The sequence below is a fragment of the Podarcis muralis genome, chromosome 17, assembly GCF_964188315.1.
Source record: "Podarcis muralis chromosome 17, rPodMur119.hap1.1, whole genome shotgun sequence".
In the NCBI taxonomy this organism is placed as follows: domain Eukaryota; kingdom Metazoa; phylum Chordata; class Lepidosauria; order Squamata; family Lacertidae; genus Podarcis; species Podarcis muralis.
The window spans coordinates 36992087-37018562 of record NC_135671.1 but is presented as its reverse complement, the minus strand read 5'-3'; the positions used below and the strand labels follow the sequence as shown (position 1 = coordinate 37018562).

At 50.6% G+C, this 26476-nt stretch overlaps 1 protein-coding gene across 4 annotated transcripts in view; it reads left to right on the top strand.

Moving 5' to 3' along the window:
* Window positions 1-19122, top strand: part of PRICKLE3 (prickle planar cell polarity protein 3) — a 36002-nt gene extending 16880 nt beyond the window's left edge. For 3 of the 4 annotated variants that reach the window (XM_028712105.2, XM_028712107.2, XM_028712108.2), the window contains exons 4-9: window positions 1740-1853; window positions 9019-9156; window positions 12075-12278; window positions 14240-14426; window positions 16129-16659; window positions 17617-19122. In XM_028712105.2, coding sequence (XP_028567938.2) covers window positions 1740-1853; window positions 9019-9156; window positions 12075-12278; window positions 14240-14426; window positions 16129-16659; window positions 17617-18269 — 1827 coding nt within the window. In that variant the 3' untranslated portion in view covers window positions 18270-19122. The remainder of the gene's footprint in view (window positions 1-1739; window positions 1854-9018; window positions 9157-12074; window positions 12279-14239; window positions 14427-16128; window positions 16660-17616) is intronic. The other variant, XM_028712106.2, reaches the window with a different exon arrangement.
* Window positions 19123-26476: the final 7354 nt, after the last annotated feature.

The following is a 26476-nucleotide window of genomic DNA, read 5'->3' as shown; positions in this document are numbered from 1 at the left end:
AGTATATAAATGTTCCAAATAAACGTATAAAGGGTTGTTTTTTCCTTTTGTCACAAGTGTTTTCCTTCTCTGACTAACCCATAATAGTGAATGGCAGCAATTTTTGTGTACTGAGAAGAGGGACTAATAGAATGCATTCAGGGACACATTTCAAGTGAGGAGAAAAACTACCTCTGTAAGATGCAAATTCAGTCCCTCCACTCATCCCCAGAGCAAAGATGACATTGGGTTGGATCCAGACTAGCAGTGCAACACCATAGGAGTGTATTCAGAAGGGTGCCCCATTGAATTCAATGGGATATACTCTCAGACAGAATTGCAGATTCAATCAGTTGTACTTAGGTCCCATTGAAATCAGTGGATCAACTGATATTCTAAATTTCAGAAGCAATTTATTGGGTCAGGCTAGGATAATCATAATCGGTGCACTTTTTATTTTAAAGGAAGTCATTTGGTCTGATCTTTACCTTAATAAAGTTGAGGATTGTTCAGAACAAAATGGTAGGAAGTTTTTAAAAAGAGGCGGTGTCAATTTAATTACAAACCAGTTGCTGCCTTTTTTGTAGGGGTGTGTTGTGAAATCTGATCACTTCAGCAAGGCCAGGCTGTAATCTGATTAGCACAGCTCTTGTTTTAAGCTGATTACTGAGAAACATTTCTTTAAGACTTTCCATTGCTTTCATTGTATAAGGTGTTTACCCTGCTTATCTTGTTGATAATCAGGAGAACCCATGGGGCATGTTGACCAAGAGAGAGTGCTTTTTCTGAGGCCATGCGCTGAGCTTATGAGCTCAGAGTGGTCTCTATCCGGTGCACCTGAGTAGCTCTCCCTGCGCACTGTTTGGAGAGTTGCTAGGAGTCCCGTTCTCCTTATAGAGCTACAACTCTCAGAGTTCCCTGTGAAGAAGGACTGATAGTTACTACTCCTGGAACTGTGCACTACACTTCCCAGGATCCTTTGGGGGGAAGCCATGGCTGTTTAAAAGGGCATCATTTTGCTTTAAACATGTGGTATGAATGTACGCGGGTGGCGCTGTGGGTAAAACCTCAGCGACTAGGACTTGCTGATCGTCAGGTTGGCGGTTCGAATCCCCACGGCAGGGTGCGCTCCCGTTGCTCAGTCCCAGCGCCTGCCAACCTAGCAGTTCGAAAGCACCCCCGGGTGCAAGTAGATAAATAGGGACCGCTTTATAGCGGGAAGGTAAACGGCGTTTCCGTGTGCGGCTCTGGCTCGCCAGATGCAGCTTGTCACGCTGGCCACGTGACCCGGAAGTGTCTTCGGACAGCGCTGGCCCCCGGCCTCTTAAGTGAGATGGGCGCACAACCCTAGAGTCGGACACGACTGGCCCGTACGGGCAGGGGTACCTATACCTATACCTATGAATGTAGCCCAGGCATGGCCAAACCTGGCCCTCCAGCTGTTTTGGGACTACAGTTCCCACAATCCCTGACCACTGGTCCTATTAGCTAGGGATGATGGGAGTTGTAGTCCCAAAACAGCTGGAGGGCCAAGTTTGGCCATGCCTGTTGTAGCCTGAAGGAGATCACCGCGTCAATCCAAATTTGCTTCCACATTTTGAACATTCCTATAAAGAACTTGCCTTCTTTGGACTCCTGGAAAACTTGGAGACGGAGCAGAAGGCCTCTGCTTGGGCTGCTGGGCAGCAGGACTCTAGTCCTTGTGAGCCTCACTTCTGGTCTCCCCTGTTTGACCCACTAATGGCTCTCTTTACCTCCAGGTCTATCAGTTCTTCAGCTGCCTCCCAGAGGACAAAGTTCCCTACGTCAACAGCCCTGGGGAAAGGTACCGCATTCGCCAGCTGCTCCACCAGCTTCCCCCCCATGACAGCGAGGTGAGAAGGGCATTTTATTATTTCACACTGAGAAGGAACAGGATGATTTAAGAGGGAACAGGTGTGCTTGCGAGCTCAGAGGGGTCGTGTTGGCAGTACAGTGGTACCTCGGGTTAAGAACTTAATTCGTTCTGGAGGTCTGTTCTTAACCTGAAACTGTTCTTAACCTGAAGCACCACTTTAGCTAATGGGGCCTCCTGCTGCCGCTGTGCCACCGCCACACAATTTCTGTTCTCATCCTGAAGCAAAGTTCTTAACCTGAGGTGCTATTTCTGGGTTAGCAGAGTCTGTAACCTAAAGCGCCTGTAATCTGAGGTACCACTGTACAGATTTTGCAGCAGAATTCAAAAGGATGCTGTAAACTGGGGTCAAACTACGACTCTCATCAGTCCCATCCAGTGCTGGCTGGGGATAATGGGCATTGTAGTCAAACAACATCTGGAGGCCACCAGGTTGATTACAGGTAACCCTGTGGGTGGTGACCAGATGTACGTTTTGCAAGCTCCGTCACTGAAGGCTGCAATTGAGGCCCTGCTGTTTAGTCCACTACCTTTAGAAATACAGCTGGCAGGCGCTAGGGACCGGGCCTTTTTGGTGATGTTGCCTCACATTTATGGAATTCCCTCCCTGGGGAGATCCAAAAGACTCCCTTTCTTTCTGCTTGTGAGATGGGTTTTGGAAAGTTTTCTTCAGACACGTATTTGTTGCAGATTTTCTCTCTGTGTCTGCTGTTTCCTTACTGCTGGTTTAGTGTGTTTATTAATTGCTTTGAGTGCATTGATAATAATATATTTTTGAATAATCATTTTATTATTTGTACTCCACCCACCTGACTGGGTTGCCCCAGCCACTCTGGGCGGCTTCCAGCATATACAAAAACACAATAGAATATTAAAAGCTTCCCCATACAGTAGAAAAGCAGGGTAGACTTTTTTGTTTTAAATTAGCATTCATTTTCTTTGACTAGGAGCTGGCAACTCTCATTCATTCCTTTGTTCATTCATTCATTCATTCATTCATTCAAAGGCGGCAATGCCCTCCTATGTGGGGCTGCCCTTGATGACTGCCTGGAGGTCTCCGTGCAAAGTCCTGGCAGGGGCAAATTGCTGGGAGCACATCAGTCAGGGCTCAACGTCTGCATCGGCTTCACATGACTTTCAGGACTCAATTCTGTATGCGACTTTTGATTTATAAAGCCCTTATGGCCTTCGGGCCTGCATTGCTTTCTCTCCTTTTCATCTTTGCCTTTTCAGATCTACTGAGAGCACCTTTGTGACTGTCACAATCCAGGCACTGTGTTTGAACAGCAAGGGCGTGTACAGAGGCGCCCTTGGTGGCTGCCCCACGGCTGTATAAAATCCCCCTAGGGGCTGGTCCAAATCCAAAATTTAAAACCTTATAGAGCAAGTTTGCAAAAGGCTTCTATTAGCAGTCCAGGGTTCTTAATCACAAGGAAGAGGCTTCTATGTGTACCGTCCTTTATTATTAATGTTGTATGTGGGACTGCTGGATAGCTGGGGGCTGCAGGCTGGTCTGGTCTAGCGGTTCGGCACACTTCTCCCTCACATGTTAGGGAATGCATGTGGGGGTGCTTGTCTCCCCACACCCATTGCTTTTGAACTTCTTATCCTACAGGTGCCACATTAATGCCACATTAATGCCCATTCCGTATTCGCGAGTATTTGATCTTTTTAGTGTGGCAGCACCTGCTAAAAAATCCTCATTTAGGCAAGCCTACGCGGGTGGTGCTGTGGCTACCACTGAGCCTAGGGTTTGCCAATCAGAAGATCGGCGGTTCGAATCCCTGCGACAGGGTGAGCTCCTATTGCTCGGTCCCTGCTCCTGCCAACCTAGCAGTTTCTGTGCGCTGCTCTGGTTTGCCAGAAGCGGCTTAGTCATGCTGGCCACATGACCCGGAAGCTGTCTGCGGACAAATGCCGGCTCCCTCGGCCAGTAAAGCGAGATGAGCGCCGCAACCCCAGAGTTGTTCGTGACTTGCCTTAACTGTCAGGGGTCCTTTACCTTTTTACCAGCTGCTTTGAAATGCTGGTGTGAATTTTAACATATTTTAGAATTTTAACCTTTGGTTTGTTTTTAAAGTATTGTTGTAATTTTTTCTTGCTTTTCTTGCTTTTATCTTTTTATAAAATGCTTTGGGGGTGGTGTGTTGATTTTTTACAGTCAAATGGTATATAAATTTCATGAAATAAATGATGATGATAATAATAATAAACAGTCCTACTTCCCTTTCCAAACTTCATTTTTCGAGATCTCCCCCCCTTTCCCTTTCCCCAACTTGGGCTTGCCATCCGTTTGGCAGGGGGGGAGTTTATAGATCCTTTCATGCAAACCAAAGGCCCACAGTGGTGGGAAACTAGTGACCTTCTGTATGTTGCTAGACTACCAACTCCCATCATCCCTGGACCACTGGCTATACTGGCCGGGACTGATAGGAATTGGAGTCCAGCAAGATATCTGGAGGGCAGCAGTTTAACCATTGCCAGCTATAGAATTGGAAAGGAATTTCCCCAGGGTGGTTGTGTTTGTTTTGCTTCCTTGCTTGAGGTGGGGATTTTTGTTTTTTATATATTTTTTGCCTTCTCACTTTCTGTGTGTGGCTTTTGTCCTCCTGCCTTCAGTCATCAGCAGGTATCTGCTCTGCAGGCAATGTGTTCCCTCTCACTCTCTGTTTGCGATCTGCACTACTGGGATTAATCTCTCTGTGTGTGTGACAGGCTGATAATCAGGGTGGAAAAAAGCAGGCATTCTTCTCCAAACGGGTCCTGTGTGTTCTGCTAATTAACGCACAGCACTTCATATACTCTGTTTCCCCACCGCTTTCCTTTTTAAAAATTATTCACCAAGGTAATCCAGATCTTTCATCGAGGGGAATTTGAACTTTTCAGAATGTAAAAACCGTGCAAGTCACACAGATGTGTTCCCTCCCCAGCCCTTGCCCCCTCACTTTGGACCCTTTTCACGAAGCGTGGTTCACATACTATGTCTCAATAAGGGCTAGAAATGTTTAATGAAAAGTAGAGGTCTTCAGGGGTCAGCAAACATTTTCAGCAGGGGGCTGGCCCACTGACCCTCAGACCTTGTGGGGGGCCAGACTATATTTTGAAAAATATATATAAACAAATTCCTATGCCCCTCAAATAACCCAGAGATGCATTTAAAATAAAAGCACACATTCTACTCATGTAAAAACACGCTGATTCCTGGACTGTCCGCCGGCCGGCTTTAGAAGGCGATTGGGCCGGATCCGGCCCCCGGGCCTTAGTTTGCCTACCCATGTCTTAGGGGAAACAGTTTCCACACTTGAACAGGTCTGCTGAGCATTCCCAGCGCTGATTATATGTATGCGGTGAAAGAGTGAAGGGGGGGGGGGAGATCTGTGGCCTGGGGGGTCTCCTCCACTTCAGATTGTAATCGGATGAAGGTTGCTGTGCTAAATACCTTTGCCCTTCCCATTCACAGCGCTCTTGTCTGTTGCTCCCAGGGGGCTGGATTAATGATTAGGCTAAGTGCTCTCCAAAGGAGAGGCCCAGCACAATGCCATTTCCCAGCCTCGCTGCTCGGAATTGCTAGGCCAGTTCTGCACAATGCACGGCCAAGGATGTCGCCAGCAAAACACTTTCCCCATAGGCGTGGGGAAGGGCTGGCTTATGATGGGGACAGATGGTGTGTAGTGACCATTAACTGACAGGAAATGTAAAATGCTGTTTGCGCAGGCTTTCGTTTTTATTTTATTTGTATCCTCTCTTTTCGCTTGCCAGGAGCCTGGGGTCTGAACCTGGCTGTTTTTGTGATATTATGGGCACACGTGTGTTGGGTTGCTTGGGCGAATTGTAGAGTGGCAAGGGACCCCCAAAGGTCATCTAGTCCAACCCCCTGCAATACAGGAATCTCAGCTAAAACATCCATGACAGGTGGCCATCCAACCTCTGCTTAAAAATCTCCAAGGAAGGAGAGCCTGCCACCTTTCGTGGGAGTCCGTTCCACTGTCAAACAACTCTTACCGTCAGAAAGTTTATCCTGATTTTTAGCCAGAATCTCTTTTCTTGTAACTTGAAGCCATGAGTTCGAGTCCTGACTTCCAGAGAAGCAGAAAACAAGCTTGCTGCATCTTCCATGTGGTAAGGTAAAGGTACCCCTGCCCGTACGGGCCAGTCGTGCCCGACTCTAGGGTTGTGTGCCCATCTCACTTAAGAGGCCGGGGGCCAGCGCTGTCCGGAGACACTTCCGGGTCACGTGGCCAGCGTGACATCGCTGCTCTGGCTCGCCAGAGCCGCACACGGAAACGCCGTTTACCTTCCCGCTAGTAAGCGGTCCCTATTTATCTACTTGCACCCGGGGGTGCTTTCGAACTGCTAGGTTGGCAGGCGCTGGGACCGAGCAACGGGAGCGCACCCCGCCGTGGGGATTCGAACCGCCGACCTTTCGATCGGCAAGTCCTAGGCACTGAGGCTTTCACCCACAGCGCCACCCGCGTCCCCTTGCATGTGGTAGCCCTTGAGATATTGGAAGATGGTCTTCTTTTCTCCATTGTGCTTGTATTCAAACTACCAGGCATGGGCAGGCTTGGGCTCTCTTTATACTTGCTTGTTATCAGGAACTGGTGCTCTGTCCGTTAGTTGTCTGGATTTGATAGGCTGCCGGGTGGTGTTGACCTGGCTTCACCTTGTGAGTGGATGGTTCTCCGTTTACATCGGTGGTGAGGAATCTGTGGTGCCCTCCATCAACCCCAACCAGCATCACCGATAGCCAGGGATGATGGGGGTCGTAATCCAGGGGTCTGCAACCTCAGGCCCATGGGCCACAAGCGGCCCACGGAGGTCGTTTAACCGGCCCACGAGCTGCCTGCTTGGTAAGTCCCCGCGCGCTACGCTAAACCAGTGTAGCACAGGGACTCGCTGCTGTGGTGCCAGTAATCTCGTCTACACATGCCCAGATGCTGGAAATTGCGTCTGCGCAGATGCAGACGTCAGAAATCGCGGGTGCACGCTCACACACACACAATCTGGCCCACAGAGGGATCTCCACTGGAGTGAACCTGCCCAGGTGAGGTACACCTCGCTGACCCCTGTTGTAATCCAACAACATCTGGAGGGTTGCAGGTTCCCCATCCCTGGTGTAGACACACAAAACGCAGAAACACCTTAAACTTTAGGACTCTATGAGATTTGTAGAGGTAGGAGGGAAAAGTTGGCACCTGAACTTCTGGTAAGAAAGCTGCCGCTGGCCATGATTCCTACAGGCGTGGAGTAGCATTGCTATCCCTTGGCGACTCTGAGGTGAAAATCCTCTGTATTTAGTGTTACGGTAGAAAACCACTTCTCATTCATATTGGAAGTTCTAATAAGGGTGGCGCTGGGATTATTTCCCAGGAAAGAGACACCTGATTCCTACAATTTGGAAATGGCATCTTTGGAGGCATGTGCCCTCCCCACCCTGTATAGACCTCACTTTTGCTTTCTCCCAAACGCTTTGTGGGTCCTTTCTCTGGAACCAAAGGAACAAGGCCAGAAAACACAGGGAGATGAGGGAACTGGAAGAGTTTCTGCACACGGAGAGATTGAAAAAGATTAGGGCTCTCGAACCTTCCCAAGATGAGGACGGTGGGGAGGGGGGAAAGGATCAGATAAAGATCCTGATTAGTATTAGGGAAACCAGCTGTGGGGACTGCGGTTTATCCTTCCTTGTAATGAGAGGGTTGGAAGACGCCCGATGATGCCATTCATCACGATGGAAACAAGAGTACAGTAGTGATTTCCTCATTCAGGGTGCTATAAAACAACATGGCCCTTTACCAAGGGATTTTGGGAAGGCCGGCTAGTACCAGGCAAGGACTGCAGTCCTCATCCGACAGGTGCCAGGTTAACAAAACTGGGCTGCCATTCCAAGGGTGCGCCTTGTCCTGGGGCAATGGTTGGCTGGAGCCGAAGGCTGAGTATCCGGTGGGTTCCCCCAGGTGGGGCAGGAGGGTGGGACAAGGACGAGACAGGTAGGCCAGCATTTGATGTGAACTGCAGCGCTGTGCAACCCAAGAGGTTTCTATAGGCGCTGTCCCACGTCCGTCCATCGGTAGCCAATCAGGATGGAAGGGATGGAGGGAGGGTTAAGGTGGCCTCTGTAGTTTATTTACCTCCAGGACCTGGCCTGGAGTTCCCAGTTTGAATCTCACCACATTTTTAAACGTGGACTAAAAACCAAGTTTGGGTTTCAAAAAGTAAGACACAACCTGTGATTGAGGCGATGGCTGTTAGGGGGACACAAGCTAAGAGTCAAGTTCAGAATCTCCACCCCCCCTCAAAAAAGCCAGCCCCCTCCCTGTCATTGTCAAAAGCTGAAGGTGAACTCTATCACAATCTGTACTTGCATGGAATGGGAAAGAAGACAGACATTTCAAAATGGCGCTAAGAGAGTAGGGATTGACTGTTGTGTCACAGACACCATTAGATGCTGTACAGTAGTTAAGATGGTTAGCCCATTGGGGCAGAGCCCTGCCTTGCTTCTTAATGTTAACTCTGTAAATCGCCGTGTTACGTCGGTGGTGCTTTGTAAATAATAACAACATCATTCCAAAAGGGGCCAATTGTGTTTTCTTAGCAATTTGCAGCTTCAGTGCAGGAAAAATACGATTTTCCAGGGACAGTTTTGATGGTGGAGGCAGCACTATCTGAATCCCACCCACCTCTATTTGCAGATTGTATGGGTAACCACTGTGAATTCTGTGCGTTAAGACATAGTCTGGAAAAAGACCTTCAGATATGCACTGACATCTCTTTTGACGTGCTGTGCGGTTTCATCCTTGCAGGGCAAACATTTTATTTATTTTCCTTCTTATAAAGTTTCACCTTCCCTCCAGTCACTGCCTGGCTGCAGGGCTGTGTGGCTCTACTTGTTGCCGCTGCCTTTGATCTTTGTGCCCCAGGCCTGGAACCAGAGTGAGAGCTAAGCAGCTGAGTCCTCTTTTTTTGGTCTTGGTTTTAATTACAACATGTCGTTTTCTTTGGGGGCTGCCTTTGGGGACATAGGCAAAGCGCCTCTGGAACAGCAGCAGACACCCTGCCCCAAAGACGAGAAGACATCTTGACAGTGTTGCTTTGGGCCCTCATTGACTAACTCTTCTCTCCCCTCTCCCCCCAAAATCTCTGCCCAGGCTCAGTACTGCAGCTCTCTGGAAGAGGAAGAAGCGAAAGAACTGAAGTTATTCTCACAGCAACGAAAGCGAGAGAACCTGGGACGTGGGACTGTCCGCCTCTTCCCCGTCACCATAACCGGAGCCATTTGCGAGCAGGTATTGGGCCTCACTCTGGCACTGCCAGTGTCAACAGTTTGAGAAGCAGGGCAGGGTTGAAGAATGGTTGGGAGACTGAACACAGAGAAGTCTTCAGAGCCAAGCTAGATATCTGGTAGAAGACCAGTGGGGCTGGCAGCCCAGTCCACTGCTGAACATTGAGAAAGCAGCAGCAGCAGCAGCAGAGAGGGTCTGGGATTTTGAAGAGGAGAAGTGGCAGGTGGGAGAAACTTGCTTAGCCCTTTTTCCGCTTGCCACTTCTCACCATGCATTCCACACTCTCTGGGTCAACTTTGTCCAGCTGGCGTCTCCAGACATGGCGTGCTCAGGCCGAGAGGAGGAGAGCAGGGAGAAGCGGTCACCCTTGCTCATCAAATTGTGGCCTCCTCCTCTGCCCCTTACTGGTTTTTAGAGGGAGACGTGTTAACTAAACAAAAATATTTCATCCAACGTCTAGTTTAGCACTCGCAACAGCAGATTCTCGGGGTTCAGCTCAATGTGTAGAAGCCATTACAAACCTCTGGTGGCTTGTTAAATCCACTGGGCTGAACCTGAATTCAAAAGTTCAGGTCTTATCAGTTGGGCTTCATAATTAGATCCAAAAAGGTAAAGGACCCCTGACAGTTAAGTCCAGTTGCGAACAACTCTGGGGTTGCGGCGCTCATCTTGCTTTACTGGCCGAGGGAGCAGACATTTGTCCGCAGACAGTTTTTCCAGGTCATGTGGCCAGCATGACTAAGCCGCTTCTAGTGAACCAGAGCAGTGCACGGAAACGCCATTTACCTTCCTACTGGAGTGGTACCTATTTATCTACTTGCACTTTGACATGCTTTCAAACTGCTAGGTGGGCGGGGAGCAGGGACTGAGCAACGGGAGCTCACCCCGTCGTGGCATTTGAACCACCGACCTTCCGATCGGCAAGCCCAAGGCTCAGTGGTTTACACCACAGCACCACCTGTGTCCACACTTAGGCCCAATTTGTGTGGTGTGAATGGTCTTTCCTGGTGTTCAGGACCAGCATCTCCGTGGTCATGTGTGCAAGCGCTACTTAGGCTGGTCTCTAGATTCATGCTGTTCCTTCCCATGCTGGTGCTGGTGCTCTAGGGAATTCTACGCGAGTGGGGCTTGCATAAGTTGCTCTTTCGATGCTGAGGTTGCTTCACTGGAAGTTGAATCAGGTTTGTGATCTGTTGGCAAGGGCAGCAAATTCCAGGGTGATCCCAGAACACACCCTTGCTTCTATTCCGGGTCATTCCTGGGCCATTGTGTGTTGGTAAAGAGCTCCATTCTCCACCCATCTCTGCATGTCGGAGATAAGAATTGTTGGCATGGCTCTGATTCACTCCTTGTTGTGAACCTGGGCAATTGTAGCAGTTGGCATTTCTGACAGCTACTGCAGTCCCCTGGCGAGAGCCTCCTTCCAGCCTTAGTGTTGCTGCCACATGCCTCCTTCCTCGCCCTCTCATGTTGGTGGACGACAGTCGGTCCCAGCGAGCATGTTGCGGGGGGAGTTGCAGCCCCCCAAGCAACTGGAGGGCACTACGCTGGCAGATGCTGCAGTAGGCAGTGTGTTATGGCTCCTGGATTCTTGTGTGTGTGCGTACACACACACACACACACACAGACACACACACACACATGGCAATTCCCCAAGAAAGTTATGAAGGTAGCTCTGTTCCACTGTATTTGCATTCTGTGATACACAGGAAGGGTTGGTCTCTAAAAAATTTGGAAGAGGAAATATGTGGGCCAGGAGTTGCACCTCCCACATGGAAATTTTGAATTTTGGCTCCTGGTACAAGAGGAGAGTTAAAATACATTGGAGGAGCAACAGCAACATCTAGTGTTCAGATGAGGTACTTGGCTATTTTAATGCACACAAAAATCCCAACCCTCAGCTCTGTTCTTCTCTTTTTTATTTAAGTTATATTGATTGCCTTTCAGCGAAAATTCTCAAATGAAACAAGAAATGTTTAGAAATACAAACTGTGCACAAAAGCAATAGAGCACCAACAAGGTCATTTCAGAGCACGCTCACCCTCATAAAGCTTACAATACGATAGGTAAAGGTAAAGGTACCCCTGCCCGTACGGGCCAGTCTTGCCAGACTCTAGGGTTGTGCGCTCATCTCACTCTATAGGCCGGAAGCCAGTGCTGTCCGCAGACACTTCCGGGTCACGTGGCCAGCGTGACATCGCTGCTCTGGCAAGCCAGCGCAGCACACGGAACACCGTTTACCTTCCCGCTAGTAAGCGGTCCCTATTTATCTACTTGCACCCGAAGGTGCTTTCGAACTGCTAGGTTGGCAGGCGCTGGGACCGAACGACAGGAGCGCACCCCGCCGCAGGAATTCGAACGGCCGACCTTTCGATCGGCAAGTCCTAGGTGCTGAGGCTTTAACCCACAGCGCCACCTGCGTCCCTTACAATACGATACAATATCTTTATTGTCATTGTCCCATACAGAACAATGAAATTGAAAAATCTACATAAGACATTCAAAAACCCCTAAAAACTCTTCTTGTGTAAACCAAACTGTTTTTGTGAGCAGCCCCAGAAGAAGTGTGGCTTCCTAATGGAGGGTGACAGTTGTGGTGCCACCCCTGAGGAGGCCCTGCCGTGAGCCTTGGAGAGTCTTATTTCTGAAGAGGAAATATCCTTCCCTGAAGGCCTGTAGTCTCACAGGGTTATATGGGAGAAAACAGTAGCATGGTTAAGGCCTGGTCTGATTTATGGCACTCTGGCGAATAAGCAGCACCTTGAATTAAAAGTCTCGAAAGGTGATCACTGCCTTGGAAAGTTTGGGTTTAAAGCAGAGATGGAGAGCCTGTGGCTTCTGTAACGTTTGTGTGGTGCTTTGGACCCTTTGCAAAGTGCTATGTAAGTCTTAAGTGCTCTTGGTTTCTCTTCCCTTGGCAGTGCGGGAAGCAGATATGTGGTGGGGACATTGCGGTCTTTGCCAGCCGGGCTGGGCATGGCGCCTGCTGGCACCCACAGTGCTTTGTCTGCACCACCTGCCGGGAGCTCCTCGTTGACCTCATCTACTTCTACCAGGGCGGCAAGATCTACTGTGGGCGTCACCACGCCGAGCGCCTCAAACCGCGATGTGAGGCCTGCGATGAGGTGAGGGTTTGTGGCAGACACTCTGAAGGCCACAGGGTGGGGATATTGGATGGATGGATGGATGGATGGATGGATACTAGGGTTGCCATAAATCTGGAATTTCCTAGAGAAACCCAGAATACTGCAGTCAGAAGCAGTGTCTGGGCAGAAATCAGCAAAAAACAAAAAAGTGTTGGTGCTGACCTTTAAATCCCTAAACGGCCTCGGTCCAGTATACCTGAAGGAGCGTCTCCACCCCCATCGTTCTGCCCGGACACTGAGGTCCAGCGCCGAGGGCCTTCTGGTGGTTCCCTTGCTGTGAGAAGCCAAGCTACAGGGAACCAGGCAGAGGGCCTTCTCGGGAGTGGCACCCACCCTGTGGAACGCCCTCCCACCAGATGTCAAAGAGAAGAACAACTACCAGACTTTTAGAAGACACCTGAAGGCAGCCCTGTTTAGGGAGGCTTTGAATGTTTAACAGACCACTGTATTTTATTACTCTGTTGGAAGCCGCCCAGAGTGGCTTGGGAAACCCAGCCAGATGGGCGGGGTATAAATAAATTATGTTCTATTCTATTCTATTCTAAAATGCCTGGGAAAGTCCATATGTATGGCAACCCATGTCAGTCCAGATTTTCACTTTTTGAATTTTGGCAGCCCTGATACACATGCACATGCTCACTCACGTTTTGAGATTTCTTCTCCAAATTGTGCACCAGGTCGCATGCTTTTATGCCAGACGTTGATCAGACCTAGTTTTGCTGAGTCAAGAAGCAAATTTCTATTTCAATTTTAAATGATGTAACACTACACAGAATGTCAGGAGATATGACTGTGGGATGGGGGGGGTGACTAGTTTTTAGGTTTAAAAGCAAAAATTGGGCACTGGTTCACCACCCATGGCTGCCATTAGTTATTATGATGGAAGGGAAAGCTGAGAAAGGGCAAAGAGGAACAAGTGTCTTCCTGGCAATTTTTGTAAGGCAGCCTTTTAAAAAAACATTTGGGTCCATATATATATAGGTCCACACACACACATATATATATATAGGTCCACACACACACACACACTTACTTTTTTACTTACTTACGGCATTTGTATGCCGCTCCACAACATTTCTGGGTGGCTTACAATGAAAACCAATGTAAATATAAAGCACAAAAGCATGAAATCGGAACTACATCTCCCTAGAAAGTGTAGTGATGGCCTTTTACAGTGTTGGCTGCAAAAGGGGTTTTGACCAATTCATGGAGGATAAATCCACAGGTGTTCCACCTCCATTATCAGAGGAAGTCAGCCTCTGAATACTATTAGCTGAGAGTTACAGGTCGGGAGAGCTCCGCTGAGCTCAGGTTCTGCTAGGATGGGCCTTTGGCCTGATCCACCAGGACTCTTCTTACTCTTAAAGTAAGGGAAACCTTTTTGGCTTAACTCAGCTAGTATCTACACCTGCCATCCCATTTCTGCAACCTTGTGTTTTGGGAAAGCCTTAAAGACTCAAGTCATTTTTGCCCTTGTTTCCTTGATGGATCATAATTATGTCATTGGAATTTGGAGTCTATTTTTATTTCTATGACTGTTTCTTTCTTGGTTTTAGTAATGCTGATTTTTTAAAAAAATACCTGTCGTTTTTATTATTGTAAACCACTTCCAGCGAGGAACCAAAGGGAAAGACCTCCCTGGCAGAGCAGATTTCTACGTGTTCAGAAAGGGCACTTGGTATAGCTCTCCTGGGACGTTACTTCATGAATAGGCGACAACTGTTTGCTGTTCCTTGAGTTCCAGAAGGGATTTTCTGGTTGGCTTAATGCCGTTGGGCTCCCCTCCTCCACATTTTCCTCTTTGCCCCTTGGCTCACTTGTCTGAGTTGCTCAAAGTTGTTGTGTTGACTGGGATTCCCCACAAAGGGCTGCAGGCGCCTGCCTTCTGTTTACTCTCCTCCCCTCTGACTTGTGGCTCCCTTTCTTGCCCTGCCCAACAGATTATCTTTGCAGACGAATGCACAGAGGCCGAAGGCCGCCACTGGCACATGCGCCATTTCTGCTGCTTCGAGTGCGAGGAGGCGCTGGGCGGGCAGCGGTACATCATGCGCCAGAGCCGCCCCTACTGCTGCCGCTGCTATGAGAGCCTCTACGCAGAGTACTGTGACGCCTGTGGCGAGCACATTGGTATGGACGCCCAGAGCTGTTTTGAATAGGCGGGTGCTTTCTGCACAGTTTATTTGGCTTCCAGAAATAAGGTTTCCAGGTGGACTTTTTGTAAGAAATGGGGCAGTAGATGAGGTGGGCACTGGGCAAGGGGGGAGTTTGGGAAGAGTGTTCTCCTGGCAATTCTCATGGGGGGGCCATTTGCGGGTTCCTATTTATGAATTCTCAGATAATTGGATCAGGCTATGCTTCACGTGGGACGCGAGTGGCGCTGTGGGTTAAACCACAGAGCCTAGGGCTTGCCGATCAGAAGGTCGGTGGTTCGAATCCCCGCGACGGGGTGAGCTCCTGTTGCTTGGTCCCTGCTCCTGCCAACCTAGCAGTTCGAAAGCATGAAGTGCAAGTAGATAAATAGGTACCGCTCCGGCGGGAAGGTAAACGGCGTTTCCGTGCGCTGCTCTGGTTCGCCAAAAGCAGCTTAGTCATGCTGGCCACGTGACCCGGAAGCTATACGCCGGCTCCCTCGGCCAATAAAGCGAGATGAGTGCCGCAACCCCAGAGTCGGCCACAACTGGACCTAATGGCCAGGGGTCCCTTTACCTTTATGCTTTATGGGGAAGGAAGACAAGGTTTGTCTCCAGAACATGGTTTCCACGCCAGGGCTCAGTCAACTTGAACGCTGTGTTTGCAGAGTGTTTCTTTAGCATTGGGAAAACTCAGTTCCGGCTGCGGTGGAGCCACAGACAGCTGCAATGGGGAAAACTCCCAGCAGTGGCAGACTTGGGGTTTAGAATTTCAGCATCGCCCTGTGAGATGCCAAAATTTGGCGCCTCTCGCCTTGCGATGTTTGTCATTGTTGTGGCGGCCTCTCGGTGCCCAGTGCAGGCAAAAACCCGTCGCACTCCCCCGAACCCCACTTTTGCTCCCAGCCCATGACATGATCCCCAGATAGGGCGGGTTTGATTTAAATCAAATCAATTTAAATCACGTTTTAAATCACAATTTAAATCACTAGTCAGTAAGACTTGATTTAAAATTTTTTTTTACAGAAAGATTCATTCTTTCTGGTATAATCTTAATATTTACAAGCAGATGAAGGTTTGATTTTTGGAATAATAAATTTTCAGAGTAGTTTTTACAGTTATATCCAAAATTACTGATTTGGTTATACTATTAGAAATACATAGACAGATAATTATGAAATTATTGTGAGGTTTAATAAGTTAACTGTTTATATTTGGACAACCTTTCTGCTGTACTTTATTGGAAGGAGAAGAATAATCATTTCCTTAATAACAATTTATTTAACTAAAACAATAACATTATAGCGTATGTATCCTTGTTTGTTAACTGATGTGGTTAAACGTGTTTTTTTTTAAAAACCCAAAACCTTAGACTGAGTTTCAGCACACATGAAAAACTTAAAACAAATCCTTATTTCCTAATGAATAGCCTTTGGACTATAATGTATCTTAAATGGAAAACTTCCTTTAGAAAGATTTTTCATCCAAAAGCATTTTATTTTAAAAATCCATTTTAAATTTTAAAAAATCTGATTATTTTTTTTTTAAAAAACTGATGTAAATAAAAAAAATACGATTTTGTTTTTATTTTTTTTTAATCATTGATTTGTAGCCACCCTGTCCCCAGATCTTCATTGTGTGCTTGTGTAGTAATGAAGCACTGACCTGTCCCCTGGTCTGGCCTTTTCCTTTCCCCGCAGGCATTGACCAGGGCCAGATGACCTACGAGGGCCAGCACTGGCATGCCACAGATGCTTGCTTCAGCTGCTCCCGCTGCCACCAGCCCCTGCTGGGGAAGCCCTTCCTGCCCAAGCAGGGCCAGATCTTCTGCTCTCGGGCCTGTAGCCTGGGCGAGGACCCCAACGGCTCGGACTCCTGCGACTCGGCCTTCCAGAGCGCCCGCTCCCAAGACTCCCGGCGAGCCAGCTGGCAGCAACGGCGGGTTCAGGCCCAGCGCTCGCCCTCCTCCTCCCACGTCGCCCGCTCCATTTCCTTTGGAGGGCAGCCGGCACCCGCTAATTCGGCCCCGAGGATCCGAAGGAGCTGGAGTGGCTTATCTGGAGCCGGGGAGGAGGTGCCGACGGAAACAGAGGAGCTCTCGGATCCAGACAGCAACGGCTCGGGCTGCAGCCAGAGTTGCGAGGAGCCAGTCAAATGTACATCTCGGGGTACTTCCACTTGCCCCCCACCAGCCATGGACCAGGAGCCAGGAATAGGTGAGGCAGAACCAAGTGTGTTGGTGGATTTTTCAGGAGGGAATGTGGCATCTTATCACCACCACAAACTTCTGGATGTTATTTGGGAAGGCCTTCCCTTGAGGCTGACCCAGAAACTCCAGCGGGTGCAGAATGCCGCGGCAAGACTCCTTATGGGGTCCTCGCTGTGGGATCACATTCACCTGGTGCTATACCAGTTGCACTGGCTCCCAGTGGAGTACAGGGTCAGGTTTAAGGTGCTGGTTTTAACCTTTAAAGCCCTATACGACCTAGGACCCTCGTACCTACGGGACCGCCTCTCCTGGTATGTCCCATGGAGGACCTTACGGTCTTCAAATAAAAACATTTTGGAGATTCTGGGCCACAGGGAGGTTAGGCTGGCCTCAACCAGAACCAGGGCTTTTTCAGCCGTGGCCCCGATCTGCGGGACTTGACATCTTTCCGCAGGGCCTGCAAGACAGAGCTGTTCCACCAGGCCTTTGGCCAAGGCACAGTCTGACCCCCTCCTTTGGTAGTCCTCATAGAACTCTAGCCCAATGGTTGCCATTAATTTGACTCTGAATTGATTTTAGAATGTATTTCAATTAAATGATTATGATTTTATGTAAACTGTGTTATTTTTACTGTTGTTAGCTGCTCTGAGCCCGGCTTCAGCTGGGGAGGGTGGGATTTAAATAAAATTTATTATTATTATTATTATTATTATTATTTGCCGCTTGCGCATGCACAGACGCTCAAAATGACGTCACACACATTTGCGGAAGCGGCGAATTGCGACACGCGCAGGCACAGAGATGCGGGTTGCATTCGCTTCAGGATGCGAACGGGGCTCCGGAACGGATCCTGTTCACATCCAGAGGTACTATTGTATTATTATTATTATTATTATTATTATTATTATTATTATTATTATTATTATCATTTGGAGTCCGGCCCTCTTTCTCTAACAGTCTTGTTTCTCCCCTCCCCCAGGGACTGAGAAGCGACCGTGTTTCCAACGCACATCCCCCTTACGCCATTCTATGCCAGAACTGGGCATCCACCCCTCCAAGATCCCAGACTGGAGCAGCAGCTCAGCTTCCAAACTCCAAGCATCTGCCCAGCTGCGACCCATCGAGGGGCCTGAGCTGGGGATGGCGAGCTTTGCCCGGGGAGGGGCACCCCGAGTTAGCTTCCGGGAGCCCCTGGTCTCGGGGGAGCCCAGTGCTCCTGGTCTTGAGCAGACCTCCGTCGACGCCCAGCTGCTTCAGAACGGAAGTGTTAGCCGGGGACACCCTCGCTCCACCTCGGACAACTCTCTCAACCTGGGGAGCCAGGGCTGGCGGCCGCCAAGGAAAGGCGCAGCGGAGGGCAGAGGAGGGAGCCTCTCCTACTCCGCTTCCGAGGGGGCTTTTCCTGCCTGGCACCGGCGTTACCCGCCCCGGGGATGGGACTTCAGCTCTTCCGATTCCTCTGATTCCTCCTCGGAGGAGGAAGGGTATTTTCTGGGGGAGCCGATACCCCTGCCCCCCCATTTACGAGGCGGGGCTAGCCCCACAGAGTCCACGCCACCCACTGACTCGATACGTAAGCGGCAGCGCCGAAGGCTGCGAGTGGTCCGGGACAAGAATTGCGTCGTTGCCTAGACCTGACTTCCACCTTCTGGACTTTGGCCACAAGAATCCAAGTATGAAATCGGGATTTAGGCTTGGAACCAGGGACCTTTGCTCCGTCCGCCATGACTGCTTTGACTCGCGACCCCTCGCCAGGGATCCTCTTCAAGTGACCTCTCCATCGCAACCGTTGAAATCCCCTCACCTTTCCTCAGGGACCCTTGAGCGCTCTCTTTTCCATGGTGACCTTTGATCTTTAGATGTGACCCTTCTGTGAAGAACCTTAACTCCTTTCTCTGGTGGTCTTTGAACTTTGGTTGTGTTTCTTTTCCATTGTGGCCTTTTGACCTCTCAACTGTGACCTTTTGAACATGAATTAACCCTTCTGTCTTGAACCTTTGGAGTGATGGTCTTTTGAACCTCTGCACTGTGCCCTAGGAACTTCCAACTGCAGTCTCTTACCTGGGAACCCTTGAACTTTGGTTTTGACCTTTCCACTGTGACCTCTGAACTTATCTCACCTCTCCTGGGTTGACCCTTGTTGATCATTGACTTTCAAGTTGCCATTATTAATTGCCTGCTTTCAAGCTCTGGGTGCTTTTTTCTCTATAGATCAGGTGTTTGGTGTGTGTGTATATGTTGTGGGGGGTGAACTCCTTTCTACATCTGGTACAGGTTTGCACCCAATCAAGATGGACACCAGGTGTCCTCTTTAGGGCAAAGCCTGCAACAGATCTTCTCGATCCACCTCAAACTACTCTTCTCTGTCCTGTCTCCTTGCACTTTGTGCAACTCTTGAGTTTGCAATTTTTAAAAATTGGGTGGGGTTTTTTTTCTAATTGAGGATTTAATTTAATTGAAATTTAAATAAAAATATATGAAAACACTTGTGTGCTGCAGTGGATCGTCTCAGGGTGTTGGGCCTTAACAAGAAAAGCAGGATGCTGTGCAGCGAACATGCAGACTGGTCCTCTGTGCAGGAGGGATGTGGTGACTTCTTGCATCCCCGTCTTGAACCAAGGAGGAACAGACAAAACACTTCAGTACACTCTTCACTAGTTTCATAACGAAGCCCCTGGAAGCTAACCTAAACATGCAGTCATACCTCCGGCTGAAGTCGCTTCAGGTTAAGCCTTTTCGGGTTGCGCTCCGTGGCGACCCAGAAGCAACGGAACGCGTTACTTCCGGGTTTTGCTGCTCGCGCATGCGCAGACGCTCAAAATGACGTCATGCGCATGCGCGGAAGCGGTGACTCACAACCTGCGCACGCACAGACACGGGTTGCGTTCGCTTCAGGATGCGAACAGGACTCCGCAACGTACAAGGCAATTTTCTCTGCCCCCCAAAACTGTATGGCAGGCTACTGCGGAGTAAATCCTTAGTTCCTTTGTAGGCACCTCTTCTGTTTTACATTCAGCTTTAATTACCGTAGACCAGGCATGTCCAAAGTCCGTTTCAGGGACCTAATCTGGCCCACCGGTCAATTTAAACGGGCCCCCGTGGCAGTATATGTTGTGAGGTAAAATTCCCAAAAAAACCTCAGCAACTTCAATCCTAAAAAAAGCTCACGGCCCTCACACATGTTCACTTCATCAAATCTGGCCCTCTTTGAAAAAAGTTTGGACACCCCTGCCGTAGACTAAGGACACTAAGTAATGAGAAAGTTTCAAACAACTCAATGGAGGCTTGTACCCATTTATTTAGTGGAGATTTTGTGTACACAGCACTTGGGTGTGTGAGCTGGCCCTCAAGGCATTCGCGTTTAAGGATAAAAATAAAGCACAGTCATTCACGCAGCAGAGTTAAGCTCAATATAGCCACAGTGTGCTGCTAAGTTAGGCTTAGTCCTCCAGGGAGAATTTCCCTCTTTCCAGGGGGGCAGCCCCATGTTTATTATTTATGCTCCTGTGCCAGATTCATGGCTGCAGCTATAAACCCACAACATCCCTGGCATATTAGGGCTGAATTTGCAGCCAGGTTGTTGCCATTCTGGAGTTCCCTCTGCCCCACATCCTATTTGAGCACATTTTATCATCTTCATTTGTCTCCTGTTTGCTAAAGGAGCACGCATGAGGATATTACACCAATTTAGTCTTCCTGTAAACAACCCAAAGAATGACCAAGGCTATTCTGCCAACTTCATGGTGGAACACGGATCCGGCCCAAAAACCAGTGCTGTAGCTGCTGTTTCCCGCACCCCGTGAGTTGCCTTCTTTTTTATGATTCTCTGCATGTAAAGTGGTACCTCGGGTTAAGAACTTAATTTGTTCTGGAGGTCTGTTCTTAATCTGAAGCACCACTTTAGCTAATGGGGCCTCCTGCTGCTGCTGCGCCGCCGGAGCACAATTTCTGTTCTCATCCTGAAGCAAAGTTCTTAACCTGAGGTACTATATCTGGGTTAGCGGAGTCTGTAACCCGAGGTACCACTGTACCGTGTCATCAAAGAACATGGAGCTTGACGATAGCCCCTGTGTAGGCAGCTTGGGGGTTGGAGAGCTGGCCTGGCCTTCGTTAATGCTTTCACTTCCTACTTTTCCTTTGGGGTGCTCTGGGCAGCATGTACAGTGGTACCTCGGGTTACATATGCTTCAGGTTACAGACTCCGCTAACCCAGAAATAGTACTGTCAGAGACTGCCTCCCGGTCTCAGCTCACAGAAGACCAACGCTAGCCATTAGAACTGTACAGAAGTCTTTATTGGCATTTAGTTTCCATTTTCAAACACTAGCGTGCGTCTCTACGTCTAAACCCTAGACCAGCGAAGCCTCGTCTGAGTCTCCGCCCCCTGTACACCAGCTTAAGACTCTAGCCTTACTCCACCTTCTACGTTTCTCCTTCCTCCTCTGGGTCCTACTACCCCCCTGGGTGCCTTCCTTCCTGGATGCCTCGGAAGCGGACCCTTCGGACTCCTCCCCTTCTCTCCGGCGGGCTTTGGGACCCGGCTCTCTCTCCGGACTGCCCATTGCGCCCCCCTCTTGTACATTTGAACTTGGCGCGCGCGCGCTGCCCCTGACCTTCCTTTTGACCGTTACCTCGCTCTCTGATGCAGGCGTGGCTAACCCTGACTCATGTCCTTCCGCTGACGGAAGGCTGCCTGCTGCCGATGTTTGGGACTCCTCCCCCTTACTGCTCTCCGGTGGGGAAGCTGGTCCCGATTTCCAGCTGCTGCTCTCTGAGTCCCCTCTGGCCCCTCCTTCCTGGGGTGTTCCCTCTGGCAACCCCCTGGCTCTGACCACTGGGGCCCCTTTCTGTGAATCCTCTGATTCACTGGAGAGACTTAGAGACCTCGGATGGCTACCCTCGCTGACTTCTCCCTCAGATTCCTCTCCCTCGGTCTCTACTTCCTCCCTTTCCTGTCCCTCTGCTCCTGAACCCCTGACATCCATCCCCCCCTCGAAGCCCCCCCTTCCCCCTCCCCTCCTTCCGGTGCGGGTACTGGGTGCTCCGTCGTAGCGGGGTGCTTGCAGGATACAGTTCGTCCCCCATGTACTCGTCAACGTCGCTCTCCTCTGCTTCCATCTCTCTGTCTTCGTGCTCGAACCCCACGTTGTCCCCCAACACGTCCATGTCCGTCTCGCCCCTCTCCCCCTCTTCGGGTGGTCCCATCCAAGGACCCCTCAGCCACTTCCTGCGCCACTGCTCCTCTGGTTGATCGTCCCACCAATACGAGTGGTCTGAGGCAGACCCCGGTGGCGAACCCACCTGGGAGCTGGGGACTGGTGCCTGTTCCTCGTCCGAGTCGAACCCCAGGAATGTGCTGGCTGAAAGAGTGGGTGTGAAAAGCCAGTCGTCGAAATACTCTGCTGGCATGGGCCTGTGCGGGAAGAGGGCATGAAACTCCTCTTTGAGCAGCGGTTCCTCCAAGGCATAGTCCGGTACCCAGCTGTTGGCACTGGCCGGGGTACCCTCTCTGGCTAGGAAATATTCTACTCCCTCTTCCCCCCATCTGGAGTCCAAAATCTCTGTGACCTCATTGATGTGTCCCCTCCTAGGCGACCCCCTCACTCTGGGCCCTTCACTGCTCTGGTCTGGTGCTGTGTCTGGCTCCTGAAACCTATGAGGTGCTTTGTAGGGCGTGAGCACCGATCTATGGAACACCGGATGCATTCTGGAACCCTCCGGAAGAGCCAACCGGAAGGCCACTGGATTGACCTGCGCCTGGACTTGGTAAGGTCCTAGCTGCTTATGTCCCAGCTTCTTCTTAGCTAATGATCTGGTCGGCACTGCTTGCGCTGCTAACCAGACCCAGTCACCCACCTGTATGTCTTCCCCAACTCTTCTGTGTCTGTCGGCCTGCACCTTGTATGCGTGCTTTGCTAGTTCTAACTGCCTCCTGAGCTGTTCGTGGACTTCCTGCAACTCCGACGCTAAGGCTTCCGCTGCCTGTGGCTCCCCCTCCCCCACTCTCTCTAAACCCGGGAAGGTTCTGGGATGCCTCCCGTTGTTGGCGAAGAACGGCGTCACCCCCGTCGACACGTGCTTCGTATTGTTGTAAGCGAACTCGGCGAGCGGCAGGTAGTCCACCCATGTCGTGGGCTGCTGGTTGGCGTAGCATCTTAGGTACTGCTGCATGACGGCGTTGACCCTCTCCGCTTGTCCGTTGGTCTGTGGGTGTCTCGCCAACGCCAAATTGACTTTGACGTTCAGAATGCCCATCAGCTTCTGCCAGAAGTTCGAGATGAACTGTCGCCCCCGGTCGGAGAGAATAGACCGTGGCAGACCGTGGACTTTGAACACGTGGTCTATGAACAGCTTGGCGGTCTGCTCTGCCGTGGCTACCTTCGCACACGGAATGAAGTGTGCCATCTTAGTAAACATGTCCACCACCACTAGCACTGCTGTCTTTCCCCTCGAGCTGGGCAGATCCGTGACGAAGTCCAGGGCCACCCTCTCCCACGGTTCAGACGGTGTCTGCAGCGGTTCCAGCAGTCCCGCCGGCGGTCTGTGAACTGACTTGGCCCTTTGGCAGGTGTCACATCTCGAGACGTAATCCGCTACTTCCCCCCGCATCTTGGGCCACCAAAAGTCTCTGGCTACGAGTTCGACAGTCTTTTCTTTGCCAAAGTGCCCGGCGGTGGGAGCGTCGTGTAGCTGCTGCAGGACCCTTGCGCGGAGGTCGTCTCCCGGCACGTAGAGTGCTCCCTTGTGGAGGAGCAACCCATCGCGAATCTGGAACTCGTCGGCCCTCGCTGTGCCCCTGTGCACCTCCTCCATCTTGGCCCTTGCGAAGGGGTCGTCCCGCAGCGCGCGACGTACGGCGTCCAGGTCCACGGTTGCCGACGCGCATGCCCACGCTTCCGGTGCGAAAATGTGCTTGGCCGCCGACGGTGCCGCCTCCTCCAGGTATTGCGGCTTTCTGGACAATGCATCCGCCATCACGTTGTTGTCGCCTGGGATGTACTCTATCTTGAAGTCGAAGTCCGCGAAGAACTCTGCCCATCTAATGTGTCTCTGGTTGAGGAACCTAGCCGTGCGCCAATACTCCAGATTCTTGTGGTCCGTGTGGACCTGCACTGTATGTCTGGCTCCGATGAGGAAGTGCCTCCATGCCTTGAATGCTGCATGTATGGCTAGCAACTCCCTGTCCCAGATAGTGTAATTCTGCTCCGACTTGCTGAGCTTCCTCGAGTAGAAGGCGCACGGCCTCCAGTCCCCCTGCTGGTCTTGTTGCAACAGGACAGCTCCCACGGCTCTGTCTGAGGCGTCTGTCTCCACCCTCATGGGTCTGCTGGGATTCACATGCAGCAGCTGCTCTTCGGACGCGAAGAGACGCTTGAGTTTCTGAAAGGACTGCTCCGCTTGCTCCGTCCAGATGAATTTCTTCTTCTTGGAGCTGAGCGTGTCGGTGATGGCCGCTGTCTGCATGGCAAATCCCTTGATGAACTTGCGGTAAAAGTTGGCAAAGCCGACAAACCGCTGGACTTCCTTCCGATTGCGTGGGCTTTTCCAGTCCAAAACTGCGCGAACCTTGGCGCTGTCCATGGCGAGCCCCTTGTCCGACAACTTGTAGCCCAGGAAATCCACCTCCGTCACGTTGAACTGGCACTTCTCCAGCTTGGCGTACAGCCTGTGCTCCTTCAGTCTCTGCAGAACTTCCCTGACATCCCTCTCGTGCGCCTCTCGCGATTCTGAAAAAATCAGGATGTCGTCCAGGAAGCATACGCACTTCTTGTAAAGGAGCCCCGCCAGCACGTGATGCATAAAGGCTTGGAAAGTGTGAGAGCCATTTTGTAATCCGAAAGGCATAACTCTGTATTCGTAGGTGCCCAGTGGCGTAAACATGGCCGTCTTCCACTCGTCGCCGTCGCGCATGCGAATCAGGTTGTACGCCCCACGTAGATCCAGCTTGGTGAAAACGCGTCCTTTTCGCACCGTCGCGAGCAGGTCGTCTATCTTGGGCATGGGGAAAGCTGAGGGCTTGGTTTTCGAATTTAAGATTCTGAAGTCCACCACCAGCCTCCGTTGGGGCGTGTCCCGCTTCTTCACAAAGAATACGGGACTGCCTCCCACCGCTTTCGACTCCCGGATGAACCCACGCTTCAAATTGTGATCTATGAACTCCCTGAGTTCTTGCAGTTCATCCTCAGACATGGAGTACAGTTTCCCAGTTGGCAGCGTCGCCCCCGGCAGGAGGTCAATCTTGCAATCATAGGGTCTGTGAGGGGGTAGCTTGTCCGCCTCCTTCTCGCAGAATACCTCCAAAAACTCCGCATACTTGTGGGGTACTGCTTGCAGCGTGCCCAACCGTAACTGCGGGTCCTCCTCTTCCCCTTCCGGGCTGGGTATAATGCAGTGTTCTGCACAGTAGGAGGAGCCAAAAGTCAGTTGGCGCTGGTACCAAGCCAATGTTGGGCTGTGTCTGTGCAGCCAACTCATGCCTAATACTATAGGCATGTCGGACAGTTGGGTGACATTGAAACTGATGACTTCCCGGTGATTCCCAATCTGCATCACCATAGGCGGCGTCTGCTGCACCACCTGCCCCCCTAGCAGTTCCCTGCCATCCACCGTGACAACCTTCAGGGGCAGTGTGGCTGGCAGTAATGCTACGTTGTGTTGTTGAATGAACTCCAATCCTATAAAGTCTGCGTTACTGCCAGAGTCAATTGTAATAGGCACTTCTAAGGTGAGTCCATTGGGCAGCTGAAGCGATGCAGTTAGCTGCACCACTGGCTTGGGCGGGAGGGGGTCTGTGGGCTGCAAAATCTCTGGGGACTTCCTCACTGACTCGTCTGGCTGGGCCCCAGTGCCTCCTCTTCCAGCCAGACTTGGTCGTTTCCCTGCTGTGGTGCTCTCTGCTGAGTTGTTTCCAATACTGTCACTGAAGCTGCAGTGTGCTCGAGAATCCTCTGGGGACACTCTTTCGCCATGTGCTCTGCACTCTCACATATATAACACTTCCTGTTCCTTCTAGGCAGCTTCGATTTTACTGCTCCCGGTGTTAAGGCTCTGGTAGCTGAGTGAGCCCTAGCACCGCCAATCTCCATCTGCTCCTCGCCCCCTCCCTGTGGAGGCGTGGACTGCGCACGCGCTGCCTCTCTGGGCAAGAGGGAGGGCACTCTCGCTGGTGAGCGTCCCCAACGCCCTTCTTCTTTGCTCCACGGGCGTTCTTCCTGCCTCACCCCAATAGACAACGCTCTTTCAACCACTTGTTGAGTGGTTGTGGGTCTCTCTCCCCTTGCCATCTCATCCTTGATCTGTGCATTCAGACCCTCCCAAAAAAGGTCTCTAACCGGCGGAGAATCCTTATCCCAATTCAGCGCGTTGACCAATGCAAAAAACCGGGAATGATACTGCCTTACGCTGGCTTTCCCTTGTCTTAGCCCAAATATGTCCCTCCGGGCAATGTCAAGGTCTATTTTGGATAAGAAACAGGAGTCCATCGCCTTAATGAACGCATCTGCGCTTTGGAGCGCTGGATCCTTATCCCTCCACAGGTTGCGCAGCCATGCTTTCGCGTCCCCATGCAAATGAGACAAAATAAACCCCACTTTCTCCCGCTCATCTCTAAAGTCTCTTTCCAGCAGCTGCAGCGCAAACAGCACATCTGCTCGGAAATTGGGGTACTGCTGCAAATTCCCATCAAAATGAGATACAATGCTGCCTCCTCTCTTCCCCAAACCGATCCCCTCGGATCTGGGTACTGGGATCCCCTGCTTTACAAGCCCTTCCAACCTGGCTTGAAGATCTTTGCAGGCAGCTGCCGCTTCTTCCTCTCTCTTCCTGGAAGCGATTATTTCA